Genomic DNA, 15520 nt, shown 5'->3' with positions numbered 1-15520 from the left:
GGACAGTGAGATACCTAGTAGATGTAATGCATTCTCTTTGCTCTTTTAAGCTTAGGCAGTATCAAATGCTGAAGAATTGTGGGGATTGAACACTCAAGGGGAAGGTACCTTGCATTTTTCGGAAGTTTATTTCACTGTGCTAAGATCTTAGAGCTTGTGTCTGAAAGTCAGTGTTTGCTTTTAAGTGTCGTGTTGTGAGTGAGGGGAATGTATTTTCTCAGAATATGACATTGAGTAGTATTTTAGTTGCTAGCATTTTGTGTTGGCATTTTGTTAGTGATCAAAGTATGATCACTAACACAAAGTATGATCACAAGTCTTAGCTGTGTGCAAGTTCAACCAAGTTTTTTCAACAAGAAGCTTAAGAAAAAAGTTTATATAACAATTTGGGGGCAGAAGGGAGATGATTTAGAGTGCGGTGGCATTGGCTCCAGCATGTATACTAGAGCCACTCTTCTGCAGAATAGTTATTGAATCATAGAATGGTTTGGGTTGGAAGAGACCTTGAAGATCATCTAGTTCCAGCCCCCTGCCATGGGCAGGGACACCTCCCACTAGACCAGGCTGCTCAAAGCCCCATCCAGCCTGGCCTTGAACACTTCCAGGGATGGGGCAGCCACAGCTTCTCTGGGCAGCCTGTTCTGGTTATGCCAAACAGGTATGCAAACAGGGAAAGAAGAATGGCTCAAAAGTCAGTGTGTCACCCAGTTGGCTTTTCCTTGAATGTGGTGCTCAAGGTGGCATGGTAGCTCATCTTCCTTTCATAATGCCATTTTTAGCCACCTTTGCCAGGAAACCAAGGCTCAGGCAGGCATGCTGGACGTCCGTCGCGTGTCCTTGTCCTCGGCTCCCCAGTAACTTTGACTCAGTTGATCGACTTCGACCAAATGTAACGGAGGGGGAAGGGTCCTAAAAGCATCATGGTCCAACCCATTTCGTGAATAAAAGGTGTTCAGCTAGAGGACAAAGCTGTAACTTTTTGTGGTAGGGAGTGTGGGGAGAGGGTTTGGCCAAACTCACCGTTTATTTAAGGCGAAAGGCTCTACGCTGGGGAGTGCAGTTACGAACACCCCCGAGGCTATAATGCTGTTTTGGAGATGACAAACAGCTACAGACCCCATCTGTGAGAAAGCAGGCTTTGTTAGTCCTGGTGCTGACATGGCTGCTCGTTGCTTGGGAGAGATTCTCCCCTCCTGCTCGCGCCGTACGTGGAGGGGGATTTTCAGGGATTTTCTTGTCTCTGTATAAGCACGGGTTAGAGTATGTGTAGTTGTTACTACTTCACACACAGGTGTGTGAAGCTGCTTCCCTTCTTCCTCCTTATTAGGCATTTCATTTATCAGTAGCCACTTGAATATCTTGGGGGTTTTTTTGTTTGTTTGTTTGTTTTTAGCACAGACGCATTCTGGTTTAAAGACTCGGCATTTCTAGTCTGCAGATGGGTCCAGGGGAACATCTGCTTTGGATAGTTTGCAAGTGTTACTTATTAACTCGGGCCCCCAAAATCTGGGCAGCGTGATGACTATTCCCAGGGCGTGCTTAGCCTGCTACTTGGCTTTTGGAAGCGTGTGTTGAGGTTCATTACACACATTTATTCTTCAGTTTTCTGCTTGGCTGGGATTCGCTACTAAGATTCTGCTCGAAACGATGATGTAAAGTACGTGTATTTTTTTTTTTTTCTTAAGCATCAAGTGCAGCACTTTTCCCCCTGTAGTTCATAGTGGGCAGGTTTCAAAGGAACCTCATCTCCATATGGTTTTACTCGATAATCCTTTATCCACCATCTTCAACTCTCATTCCGTTGCTTTCTTGCCTGTGGCTACGTTTCTATCTCTGCATCAATTAGCACAGTGATTTATACAACAAGCAAGCAGTTTAGAGGTAATGGTACACAATTAACATCTCATTCCACCATAAAGGGTATGCTAAATACCCCAGTCACTGCTTTCTCTGCCTGGAATTGAAATAAGTGTTTGTCCTAATTCATATGCTATCTGATGTGAAGTGGGCCTGCTTTGTACGGCACTACACCATTAATCTAATTATAGATAGCTGCAAATGAAGTGCTGTCTGAGCACAGAGACTGAAGAAAATAGCGCTTTTGTCATTTAGCATGACTCTGTGAAGCAAGATCGCACTTTACGTGGCAGCCTGGCAAAATGGAAATCTGAATAATATTGCTGCCTGTTGCATCTTTTCTAATTACAACAGCGTTGTAAACACAACTGGGCGCTGATATAAATAGAGCTGTAGATAGGCTGTCATGTGGGTTGCAGGAGAAAATCCTTAGTGTGCTGTTGTATTAAATGATGCATCCTGATTGACAGCTACCTTGAGACTGCGCTGATGGAGTTGTCAGAGCATTATGCTCACGGGCTGCTCCGGCGGCTGCAGCCGCAGCAGCAGCAGCAGCATCCTCCGGCTCCTCTCACCATCATCCTCGCCCGCTCGCTGCCTCCAAGGGAAGGACATCTCCCAAGCTTTCCGTCTGTACGCTTCTGCCCGGTCAGCCTTAGTCTGGAGCCGAGGGAATACATTTTTATATATATATTTATTTTTTTTTTTTTTTGCGTGGCTTTAACCCTCGTTAGGCTTCTCTAGAGTGTTAATTATGTATCACACAAGGAATGGAAAGTGGGAAATGTGGCTGAATTACAAGTCTAATTAAGTTTCTGCTGACGGCGTGTGTACTATATGGTGGTGAGGCTTCTCTCTCTTTTTTTTTTTTTTCCCTTTCCCTTTTGCTGCTGCTGAAGGCTCATGATTTTTGTGGCTTTTTCTCTTTTTCATTTTTTAAACTGTCTCCGTAGCATGTTAAGTGTTTGCTCCTCCGTTAGACTAAAAGTGCTGTTATTTTGTGCAGGTGTTAACGCCAGTCCTCACCACCACCCTGTGGAAGTAAATTAGCTCTAGAACTCGGAGCTCGGAAAAAAAGCCTCTGTGATTTGCAAAATGTCATTTAGCTCCTTGTTGAGTAAGAAATCCTTGACTGAAAGAGGGTGGTGCCTGACAGCTTCAAGTAATATGGAATAAATACATCATTTTCCTGTTTAGATGCCTAAGCGAGGGTATGGTCATGATGTTAAAATGTGCAATGGTTAATAAAAAAGGCAGCATGCTCATTGTGTTCAGCGCTGGAACATTGCTTAGTATCGCTTTGAATGAACACTGAGTAACATACTACTTGTGAATCCATGATGGTCAAACTGCAGGTGACAGCAATTAAGTGACTTGAGGCAGGATGTGGATTAGGAATGTTAAAGGGAAATTACGTGACCACAGTTAATAAATTTCACTGATTCCAAAAATGAGACTGTAAGGTTAGTGAGAATAATGAAGATGCACGGCAGACAGTTTCACTACCGAAATCCGAGCTACATAAGATTTTCACCCTTCTGACCACAAGAATGACAGACGTTTGAAAAACATGGTTGAGCATTTAGGTACAGCATACTGAAAATCCACATCTGGCCAGCAGTCCAAACACTGCCGTAAGTAACATATGGGTAGTGATACATTAGATTGCTCTATAAAATCTCCAATGGAGTTTGAACATTTACAGCTTCTAGGGACATGAGTTTCAGGTGTACAGGGAAGATCATATTTAATAAACTAATGCGAGATGTAACAGCATGCAGTTCTGAGCATTTTAGTGAAGGCTTACAATATTCCATTGTAAACAGCAAGGGAACCATAGCTGTGCAAACTACAAAACTTGTTTTTAAGCAAAGATGGGGTCAGATATGCCCTGGCCAACTTTTCTGTAGCAGCCTGTCTACTTCTTGTCTACTGACTGGGGGGATCAGTATGGTATATATCTACAAAAAACCTCCACAAAACCCAAGATATAATTTTCACTGTATCTGCTTTCTTTTCTTCCCCATACCCCTTTGCACTGCTATTATTACACCTTTTGGTTTTCTTCTTTTTTTTTTTTTTTCTGTCACGGAGATTTGGTTGTAAGAGGTAGTTTTGCATTATGTGAACAGGCAATTCACGTAGTGGGAGAGGCAGGGCAGGATACTGTTACCCTTAGAAAACTATTAAGTAACATCACTTTTCCCTACTATAATTTTTGTCAATGGGTTGTGGACTCCAGCAGCCTCGAGGAAAAGAAACACCTGTTTTCTGTGCCATCAAAAGCTGTACGCCTCCTTTCGGGTACCTCTCTATTAGCTGTGCTTTGGCTGGCAGAATTCGGCACTGAAACCCTGCGGAGTGGAGCAGTGGCTGGTGACGACAACTCATCAGCTCAGGTCTGATGGCTAGCAGATTTCCTTGCTCCGAGAGTCCACCCGCTATCTATTTATGACTCCAACAGATGTTTCTTCTGGTTCAGGCCAGGGGAAACTGTCTGGTCTCTATTTATAACCCAAACTTTACAGCCTTCCCCAATTTACGTCCCTTCTTTCTCCCATCTCCTCACGTCTTGAGGATAAATGAAGAAAACCTGAACCTCGTCCCCACTCTGTTAGTAGCGTAGCAAAACTTCTGCTTCCTATGTTCAGCGTTGTCCTCGCTAAATCAGAGGCATAGCAGCAGTGTTAACTACATAATATGTAATGACAAAACGGGGGGTTAGTCTTAATTGCCTTTGTTTTAGCGGCGCTGTCAGGCGTTGGTTTGACGTGGTCTTCCAGAGAGGCTGGTGGCTCTCCCCGAGCCCCCGCCTCGGCTGCACCTGGGTTGGGTGAACAGCCCCGCATCCCCCTGCACAGCTCATCCCCCAGAGAGACGAAGCAGCGTTACAAAGGGACGTTTATGCGGGTATTTAGTGGGGTCCAGCCAGCCGCAGAAATACATCAAAGGTAATCTTAAAGAAGGAACCTTTCTTTGGGCTTTGTCTTTTTATATTCTGAAAGGTCATTTGTGAGCCTGCCGTGCCAAAAAAGGCCTTTCCCCAGAAGTTTACTGTTGTTATTTTTTACTTTTTGATTACAGTAACTTGCTTATCCCCCAAACAGACTAAAGAACAATAAACAAATACAAAAGGAAAAGGAACAGCTCATCAATAACAAAGACCTGCGTTTTAAAGCTTTGAGTGTACTGACTCTTACATCTCACTCCAAGCAAAGCAGGAGTCCTGCAGAGAAAGGAATCTAAAAGATATGAAAATTATAAAGATAGTAAAAACAATGTTCAGTAGGGATATTTTAACTTGGTGTGGAGAGCTGCGCTTTAAAGTGCAGCACACTGAGGACCGTGGTTTTTTGCCCCACTGCTGTACATTGCAGAATGCGCGGGGAATTCTGCATTTCAGTCCCTGCGAAATACTGTAGCCTTAGATGAATGCAGAAGGTCTAGCTTTCACTTCAAGTTAAAATTTTGAAATTGGGCAGCTTGGAAGTGTTACATGTGGCCTAAAAAACTGAATGGCATCTCAACCTAGTCCTTTGAAATTACATCAAAACAGTCTCTTGCAAGAGGCAACAATACAGTCCACAAATCTAACTTATTTCTGTGTTCTTCCTTTTTCCTTTTTCTTTTTTTTTTTAATTTATTTTCAAACTCTGAGTACAAAGAAGACACTAACCATGGATACTGAAACTGTGCAATTTGGTGTAATTATATTCCCCCCCATAGGTTTAATGAAGGACTTTTAAGTACAATTTATCTTTGATAAATAGTCCCTCTGCACAGAATGTTTATTAGATTGACAGCAGAATACACGCCGCAAGCTTTTTTTCCTCGCCACTTATGACTCAGATGAATTTTAATAGGAGTAAAAAGCTTTTATTTGCACAGTAATTTCACTTAAGGATCATATCCTTCAGAAACTGGCAGACACTTGTATGTCTTGATTGCAAAACAGACACTCAAGAGTAAAGGAACATGCATAAGATGTTATTATTTGACTTGTCACACCGCTGCAATGCTATTTGCAACTTGTGTCACCAAATCTCCTCAGAGGCATCACCTCCCCTCTCCCCACAGCACACAGGCAAGCGTGCGTAGGTGTGCGCACACACGCGTGCTTTACTTCTAGAAGCACAAACTGGAAGGAGCACGCCGCGTTGAGTGTAGCTGCTCGCGCGGGGAGAGAAGGAGCTGTATTTTGGATGGGAAAATGTGAGCGCCACAGCCTTAATTGTCATGATGATGCCTGCGGGAGGCTTGGAGTTAAAGCGGCTTTTTGCATACAAAATGGGGCTGGTTTCCCTCTGCCATACCAATTGTAACCGAGGCACGCGTTTGGGAGCGGGTTCTCCAATCTTTGGGTGCCTCTTGCAGCTTCTGTGAATATGGTTGTGGCATTTTATTACCTTTACTGGGGTGGTGGCGGAGGATCGGTTCATTTAACCGTTTGCTTGTATTTCTGATTAAAAGCAAGTTATTTGTCACTGAACGGCTGCGCTGTTCATTGTACGTAATCTTGTGTGTCCAAACGCCATTTATGGAGGATGATAATCCTCTGGTACGTTGTTTTAATTTGGCTTTGAAAGCTGCTTTTTAAAGATGTCATTGCAGAGTTAATCACCTTTTGCATGTGTTTCCAAATACCTTGTTCTGCTCTCTACAGAAGCAGAAGGTAGAGTCCCCCTTTACCTTCACCATAAGGATATCGGATTTTTTCTGTCTGTGTAAAAATGAAAAGTAAAGACATTTTATTGCTAATAAAACAATAGCTAATTGTTTTGGAGGGAAACATACTGTTCAAAGCAAGGTGTTGAACTTTACATCAGCAAAATACGCATTTGAATTGTAAATGCGGTTCATCCAATGCTTCTTATTAAAACCTTTGTTTAAATTATCGATGAAGTGCGGTGCTGGTCTTCGCTCGGTCGGCCTTGGTGAGGCAGGAGTTTCACGCAGAGACCTGCTGCCATCTACTGGCTTTTTGCATTCATTTCCCAGTGCCCTGGGACGAACGGGAAGGCCATCTGTCTCAGTGCAATGAATTATCTGTCAAAGTGATTACAAGTTTTTAAAAACTGAAAGCCCGGAGCTGAAATTACTGCACCCGCATACATGTTTTCAGAAAGGTTTTGTTTAAAGGGACGCTCTCGGGCACTTGAGGGTCATCCTTTTCCATTTCTAATCGCTGTAAAACATACTAGAGAAAACATTATTTTTTTTTTCTTAAGGTAGGTAACAGCTGCTGAACAGTTTTTATTACAGAAAAAGTACATTCAGTACAACCACAATGTTCCATCGTTCTGCCTGTCCGTGAAAGAAATAGAAGTGAAATTGTTTAATATGTTTTAATTGCAAAATCTAAGCAAGTTATTAACTTCAGACATTAAATACATGTTAAAAAGAAACATTTAAAAAGTAAACATAATGTATGAAATCAATCATGTCATTGAAAATCTGGCAGACTCCCAAAAGGTCAGTTTCCAATTCAGCGCCACACTGGAAATGAATCCCTCAATATTCCTTATCCACTAAACAGAAATGTGCAGTAAGCATAAGGGTATTTCTTGTTTTTAAATTTGTATCTCCCCTCGCTACCTCTGACTTTTAGATGAATTGGGCATTTCTTTACTGTACTTGTTTCCCTTTTACGCGCTCATTGCCGCAGTTTGGGGTTATGTGTTTTTCTTCCTACAATCCTGAAAATGAAACTCTGAATAAAGATTTCAAACAGTGATTTTTTTTTTTTTTTTTAAGACACTCCTGTGAAGAACAGATAGATGTATCGTATGAAAACATGCCATAAAACAGTGCAGATTATTGACTGGAATTCACCAAGGTGCAGTTTGCTAAAACATTGCTCTTCCTTTTCTTTAGTACAAATTACAAATCCTGACGAAGGTTGCTGCAGAGCTGAGCAAGTACATGCCAGAGAAAGCAGCAGAGGACACCTCCAGCATTTTGAGATCTCCTATGCCTGGAGCAGTGGTGGCAGTTTCTGTCAAGCCTGGGGACATGGTAAGAAATGTGATCCATATATCTGCATTTTCATTATATATTCCACACAAATTTCTCCTTGGTGCATTGGTGCAACTGAAACTACGGGTCACAGTTTTCAGTTTTCTTTTTTTTTTTTTTAACCTCACCTGTAGAATAAAATGTGCTGAAGGATGCGTGCTGCTTTTCGTTTGAATTATAAAAACTAATTAGGAAGCACAATTCAAATTAAAAGGAAAATTTTCAGCTGGCTGCAAGTCCACATCTGAAACTCAACAAATAGCTTGTTTTTGTATCACAAATGCCTTGGCAGGAGGGGAGAAAATTGTGCGTGTGTATATGTGCATGGGAATATATGTAAGTATATATATATGCTGTTAGTGCGAGCAGGAGGGGATTGTTGATTTTCTGACCTGAAGTAAGGAAAATATCGCTAAACAGAAGGGACACAGGATAGATACTTAACTCCCCCCTTCTCCCCCCGCCCCCCCCTTTTTTTTTTTTTTTTAAAGAATCCCTGTGTTAGCATTTTGCAAGACATACGACTTTCCTGAATTTGGAATTCCCAGTCTCTTATGAGAATCCTCTTGTCCTGCAGAAGCATAAACTTGACATACAGAAGGGCAACAGAACACGCCGTTGCTGTACTGGGGATTTCCAGTGCCTCTTACCTCACGTTGAGCTGGAAATAAATGTAAATACAGTGTTTTAGAGTTACATATAAACACCTACTTGAACTTGAGCTTTATATGAAATTCTACTACATTGTATCATAGGTTATTTCTAAGGTCAGGGCCCCTTATCTCTCATAACCATTGTAAACAATAAAGTGATGCAGACACAGGGATATTTGAATCAGATTGTGCAGATTAATTTTAAAGTACTATTGTCAGTTAAATGATGCCATAAACATCTGTGTGGCACTTAAATACAAACAGAAAGCTTTAGTCACAGAGTTCATAATTTATGGCAACGAAACCTAGATTTTCTTGAGACATAATGTAGAAATGGGATCAAGATCTCAAGTCCAAAATTAGCACTGCGTTTACTTTGTGACGATCATCAGTCTTCCTCATAAAGTGATTTGTTTGCTGCCATTTTGCTATGATGCCACTTCTGGTTTTAGAATACATGGTTGTTTCTGTCTATTTACAGAGAGAAGGGAGTCATCGTGTTAACGTTAAAGATCTGTAGGTGCAAATGTTTGTATTAATGAAATAAAGACATTTCTGAGAAAACAGAACTAAGTACAGCTGAGTAAAAATTAGCAAAAGAGAAACTCTTTTAGCTTCTGTACTTAGCTTTCTGATTTTGTGATGTATACATGCACACACACACTGTTTATACCTTTAAAAGCAGCAGTATTCAATTAAAATTATGCACTAGGTCATGGCACGGACAGAGACATCTGTTATTTCTGTGTCTAGGCAGTAAGAGTGGGTGAGTGAGGGAGATCTTAAGCAAATACTTCCCCCCCCAAAGAATGAAGGGAAACATTTTTAAGACAAGGATTTTGAGCCTTTTTTAAATTTAAGATTTTTTTGGAGAAGTTATTTCTGCTAAATGTTACCAGTCTTCTTGCCTCGAAGAATAGTTCTTGTTGTCTTGAAGGAATAGAACCAGTGGAGAAGGAGGCCAGAGCCAAAAGGATCTTAAGTAAATAAATAAATGAACCTCCCTCCACAAATCCACAAGTGGTGCAGTGCATCACAGCGCAAGTTGTTAAATAATGTGTGGAGCTTTTTCTTCCCCCCCCGCCTCTTCTCCTGTCCTGCAGCTTTTTGCTGGAGGCACTGAGTGGCAGAGCATTTGAACGGCGTAATCTATGTTCTGCTGACCTGAGCTTGTCAATGCTAATTGTGTGGCTTTAATTGCAAAAACACATTTGCGTTATTGAAAAGGGTTTAACTTAAATCCTTCCTTTTCAGGACTAGTGTCAAAACGTTGTGGTTTAAAAAAAAAAAAAAAAAGGAGCAAGCCAGCAAGCGGAGATGAGGGGTAGCATCAGCTCTCGGCACTGAATAAGTCGGTGGGATGGTGTGATTCAGATTACACGTCTTGGCTGTCCGTCAGAAACCAGCTCACTCGGTACAGCTGTTCAAGGCGTGATGGGCAGGGAACTGGAGCTCCCTGATAAATACAGCTCTTTTTGTTGCACTGCTTGGGAAAAGTCTCAATTTCTTTAGTGGGCTGGAGAAATGGGAATTTAAGTAGCTCCTGTTCTGCGTTTGCGACTGGGTTTGGTGGCTCAAATTTGCACGGCGTGTGAAAACAAAACAGCACAGCTGAAAAATGGGAGAGGTGTTGTCCATCCTTCCATTCAGGTGTTGCTGCTGCCAGCAATAAAGCTCTCTGGTTATTAGCTGCTCCGAGGTCATTTTCTGCTAACCTGTGGTCTATGCTAAGTAGCATTCGTGCAGCGCAGTCCCCGCTCTCAGAAGGATGCTCTCGGTAGCACGGGGAGCTGGACTGACGGACCCTTTCTTCAGCTGTAACTTTACAAATGGTGAAGAAACTCCTAGAGAGGGACATCTCGTCTTTGTCTGAGTGGCTGCACTTGCAAACTCATGTTTTATTGCCTGCGGTTCAGCTATACGGGGTATGACGCCGGGTCAGGTAAAGCATATGGCGTTTGCTAGCACCTCTCTTCATGTCCTTAGCCAAAGGAGAAGGCGACGCCGATCTCTCTCTGTGTTAGTTTTCCTCACTCGACGTATCATTGTTTTTCCTTGAAGCGCAGTGTTCTCATTTGGCTGCTGTTGCTGAAAAATACTTGGTCTGACAAAGCCCAATAGAAGATGGTGTGAGCATCCTCCACCCAGCTGGTCTGATAAGCAGTTTTCAATTCATTTTTGCCAAAAGAGATTGCCTATGCAAGGAATTTATTTTCTTTTGTCTGTAAGATGATCTATAGATTTTAGTAACGCAGTGGGGAAGTGCTGTTTGTCATTTAGAGAGAAGCAGAACTTGTAATGCTGCCAGTTTTTTTAGCTTTTTAGTTACTTTCTACTTTCTTTATTGTCCTTCGTGTGATCAGAAGACTGTAATTAGTTGTCACTCAGTTATTCCTGGAAACACAATGAAGGCACTTAGAAGCAGAAAGCAACATAAACAACAAAACAATTTGAAATCTGGCAGACTGGAAAGAGGGTTGATATTATTTAAGGAGAGAAGATTTGATAAATTTAGCTTATATTCCTCATGATAGCACAGTCACACAATATAGGAAATAATGATTTTGGTGGGTGAGGGTGTTTGCGTGTTTATTTTGTAAGTAGATTGTTAATGATGAGCGTGCGTTAGGAGGAGATTCTGTGTTGGGAGAGCTACTTTTTGGTTCCCCGTGGTGCCAGGCGCAAGAAGAAACCACTGGGCTTCAAGAGTCCGGGCAAGGGACTGTCTCTGTTTCTGCTGCCATCGATGGCAGCACAAGCCGTCCCTGCCAGCGCACAGCAATATTTTGACGCCAGAGCGTGGAGGTGGCACCACGCGTGGTTTTAATCTCGCCACAAAGACAGCACCGTAAAAAATTACTGAAAGACGCGCAAATTCACTGCTTTATTTAGAGGGCGGGAAACGGGCAGGCGCTTGCAAATATTCCTTCTTCGGCTGGAGCTGCTTGGCTCGACTTTGATGCATGTGGGATTCCGTGCGCTGAAACCGCAGGAGCAGGGAGAGCCCAAGATCCTAATGGTAGAACAGGTAAAGCAACGTTGTCGTACCCCGTTTAGAGCGAGCTTTAAAGTGCTCCCACAGCTGATTCTGCCTCTGGTTGTCTGAACTGTCCACAGTAACAACGAAAGATTTTTAACTGTCCCGATTGCCTTGTAGCCTTTGCTATATTTTTACCTACAAATTTTTTCTTATTCAGTTTTCTGTCTCTCAGAAACGCGAAGGTGTTTTTCTTTTGGCCGCGTGTTTTTGTTGGTTGTTTTTCTTTTTAAATTAAACCAGGCAGAACAGGTGGCATTACTAAGCCAGGCATTGGTCAATAAGCTAACCCCGGCCCTGGTAGCCCAGATCACTTTAATGATTCCCCCCCCATCCATAAATATGGAAAAGCAAAGCACCTCTGGGTAAAGACCCCAGCGTTACTGAGTCTTTGTAGGAATACAGCCAAAAGAAGAGAGCGGTTAATTATTTTGATCTAAGTTTCTAAACTTCCTCTCCTCTTCCCAGTAATTTAAGATTACCCCAGGTTTTGGAATTTATCACCATACAAACCGCTCTTTAAATGGACTTTTCTCATATAAAAATTTCTTATGGTTTCGAATTGGTGCCGGTGTAGCCTTGGGTATTGGTACCGCACGGGATGATTTTTTTTCTACCAGGATGTCGGCTATTAAACGCATATACTAAGGATTTGAGTAGTTTCAAAACTATGTGTCTCGAAGGCTGCTTTTTTAGTTGCATAACTTACGAAACAGATTTCTGTCAGTGATCCCACGTTTTAAAAACAACCAAGGAAGATGTTTTAAGTTGTATTCCAGTTCTAAACTGCATTCCTCTTCCGGTTCAGTTACGTGCACGTTATTTCAATTTCTCTTGCTGTTCTTTAGAAAAATAGTTGGTTGGTTTTTTTTTTGTGTGTTTTTTTTTTTTTTTTTTTAAAATCGCTCTCCACAATTTTCCATTTCACAAGCCTAGGAAAGTTCTTGCTATGGGAAAAGATCTGTTTTGCTTGACCTCTACCGCTGCAATGCTCACTACTAAAAACCAAAACAAACCAGCCTCCTCAATTCTCTTTCTCACTACATCGTTCATTCTTGTCAAAGAAAAGGTGGAGTTCTAAAGTTACCTGTTGCCATCAGCCAGTTGTGTGTTGTTTTAAATGATCTGTGCCCTCCAGACCTCAAAATCTAAAAAAAAACCCCTAAAAATAAATTTAAGAAATAATCTCTTTATTATATTTTAATTATACTGGTTGTAATTTATAACAGAAATAACAACCAGGAAAAAAAACAGTAAAAATGTATTTGCTTAAGTAACAGCTTCACGTTTTATTTAGACAAATATGGTACCAATAATTTAGTAAGACATTCTTAAATTCCAGTAAGATTTTTTTTTTAATGTGTGAATATTTTTTTTATTTTCTTGTGTTTCCTTTTTCTTTCCCTTTGCTTCCTTTCCATCCTCCTTCTTCAGTGCTCCCAGAGCAAATATTAACTGCATTTTTCTGTGAGATGGAGTTTGCAAACTTGATCAAATGTGGCCACAAACCTCATGTAATTTTTATGATTCTGTGTATTAAATAATTTTTTGGGGGTGTTTTTTTGTGGGGGGAAAAGCCCTATTGGTAAAGAGGAAATGAAACCATTTTCACAGTTGTGAAATGTCAAGAGTAAAAGCATTCAAATATTTCACCATTCATATAACATGAGGCTTCAAGTAGTAATTGTGGTTACGTTAAAAAAAACTTAACTATAGCAATTACTTGTAACATATTTGTGTAATTTTTATATCTCTGAGGAGATTTTTCTTCGATATCTTTATGCAATTGCACAGTCTTAGATTTGTGTTTGAGTGTGGTGTAATTGAGAATGACATTCTGTTCTGACGAGGAGGTACAAATAGACAATATTATTAGAGTTTCCGCCTAGGGGAAAAATACTACCATCCTTTGAAAAGAAAGAATAGATTTTTAAAATTTTTTTTAATTGATCTGCTTTGCCGTTTGGAACGATAAGCAACTTTTTGGCCGTTACTGAAAAAGTTGATTGATAAAGAGTAGTGCGATGGAGACTTAAGTTTTGCCTTGGGCACGAGAACGGCCGCAGAAGTGCTCTGCCCAGAAGTATCACTTCCCCAGCACGCTGGGATCTGGGAAGCGGCCGGGGAAGTGTGTTTTGGATAAGTGGGAGTGCAATGACCAGTGCTGATTGCTGTCAGGGGGACATCGCTGACCTTTGGTTCGTCAGAGGTCACAAAATTTGAGATGCGTGATCTTCGTTAAAGGAGTGTGGCAAAAAAAGTTTAATAATGATTTGTCAAGGACTATTAATTGCCCCTAATTCTATTTGCAGCTCTGTAGGTCCCATTTCAAAGTTAATTTGGAAAGAAGGGAAAACCTGCACTAATTATTTTACATGGTAATGGACAATGTCAAGGAATTTCAATTACTGCTCATCCAATTCCTCTTGATTTGTTTTCTTGTTGGGTGCTTGCTGCCAGATTGCCAATAAGTCAGATAGGAAAAAAAATCCGGGAAGGGAATGATACTAGCATGGACTAAGTTTAAACAACAAATAAACAAACAAAACTCTTGGTGTCTTCCTAAGGGTTTTAGATAGCGCATGCCTGCTTAATTCACTGTTCAGTGGTTTTGCACAACCGTAAACAAGATGAATGTTTGTAATTATTTAGCAGAAGCCTACAAGAGGGGGTAACTGGATTTCATATGGCACCGTCTTGCATTGTCCCTTCTTACTTACAAGGGTCAACAGGGACACAAGTCTCGGCATAGTGGAAATTGCGAGGGATATTTACTGGTGTCCCCAAAGCTGAGAAAGGAGATATCAGTAAAATCCAATTCTCTCTTCACTTTTAACCAAATCTAAGATTGCTTTTGCTTACGGCTGTCATTGTGGGGTTTCCCCCCCCCTTCAGATCCAAGAGCCTTAAAAATGTTACGCATCGGAGCACCTGTGTTCTAAATATAATGGTCTTAAAAATGTAATTGAGGGATTTTCACTTTTGTAGGCAAATCAGCAGGGTTGATATTGATCCATCTTTTTAGGGAGCCACAGTGCACCAGAAGGTGATACTGTAGAGGGCCCCGTAAACCCTCGGAGCCTTCTGTCTAATTTGGCAGAAAAACACAGAATGTCGGACAACAAAAGAACGATCCGATTCCGTAAGAAATCTTCATCCCTCCCACCACCTTTTCACGAGATTAAAAAAAAAAAAAAAAAAGACAAAACAAAACAAAAAAGACTTAATTTTTTCAGCTGCACACAATGATGTGGTGCTCACTCTTGCATTGAAACAGTTGCTGTCAGAACAGGCAGGAAACAGTTTTCTTTTAATTGCTGAAATCATTCGGAAGTGCTTCATGCACGGCTTCTATACAGCAGATGCTGTGCATTAATTGGCCTGTGTAGGGCTGACCCAGGGTTCCTTGCAGCGGGCCCAATTTTAGGCAGAGGGTTTAAATAGCTTATTTCTTATTTTGTATAACCTGGTGTACATTACGAGCGCACTCGCACGTAGGGTATTTCATGGTCTGCAGTTTCTAATGTCATGTGGGTTTCAAAACCTGTGTTTCTCTGGTAATGTACTAGCAGCAGGTAAGCTCTAAATACCATCCATCAGGAGCTAATTTTTTATCCAGATACTCCAATGACTGATGAACCTGTCTTTTGTATGAATGTTCAGCACAGGAGAAAGCCATATGCCCCTGGCACTGGTTCCTATGCATTCTTTACAGTAGCGAGGAGATTGAGAAAAAAACCAAACCCTTACATTTACACGTCTTTCATTTATTTAGCAGTTAGCACTTTCTAAAATAGCTCTTTTTTTTTTTTTTTTTTTTTTAACAGCGAAAGGAGATTTAGGTCTCTTAAAGCAATCTGACTACCACTCCTCATTTTCTTTATCAAGAATATTACTGCACACCCTTAATAGGGAACCTTGTTTTGCTACTCCCCGTCTGTTCAAAACAGACCTTAGC

General features: G+C 41.2%; 1 protein-coding gene across 2 annotated transcripts in view; it reads left to right on the top strand.

Moving 5' to 3' along the window:
- Positions 1-15520, top strand: part of PCCA (propionyl-CoA carboxylase subunit alpha) — a 294366-nt gene that overhangs the window by 270174 nt on the left and 8672 nt on the right. For both annotated transcript variants that reach the window (XM_074562236.1, XM_074562243.1), the window contains one exon: positions 7732-7872. In XM_074562236.1, the coding sequence (XP_074418337.1) occupies positions 7732-7872 (141 nt within the window). The remainder of the gene's footprint in view (positions 1-7731; positions 7873-15520) is intronic.

Source organism: Larus michahellis, chromosome 1 (assembly GCF_964199755.1).
Source record: "Larus michahellis chromosome 1, bLarMic1.1, whole genome shotgun sequence".
Taxonomy (NCBI): Eukaryota; Metazoa; Chordata; class Aves; order Charadriiformes; family Laridae; genus Larus; species Larus michahellis.
This window is presented reverse-complemented; position numbering and strand designations above follow the sequence as displayed.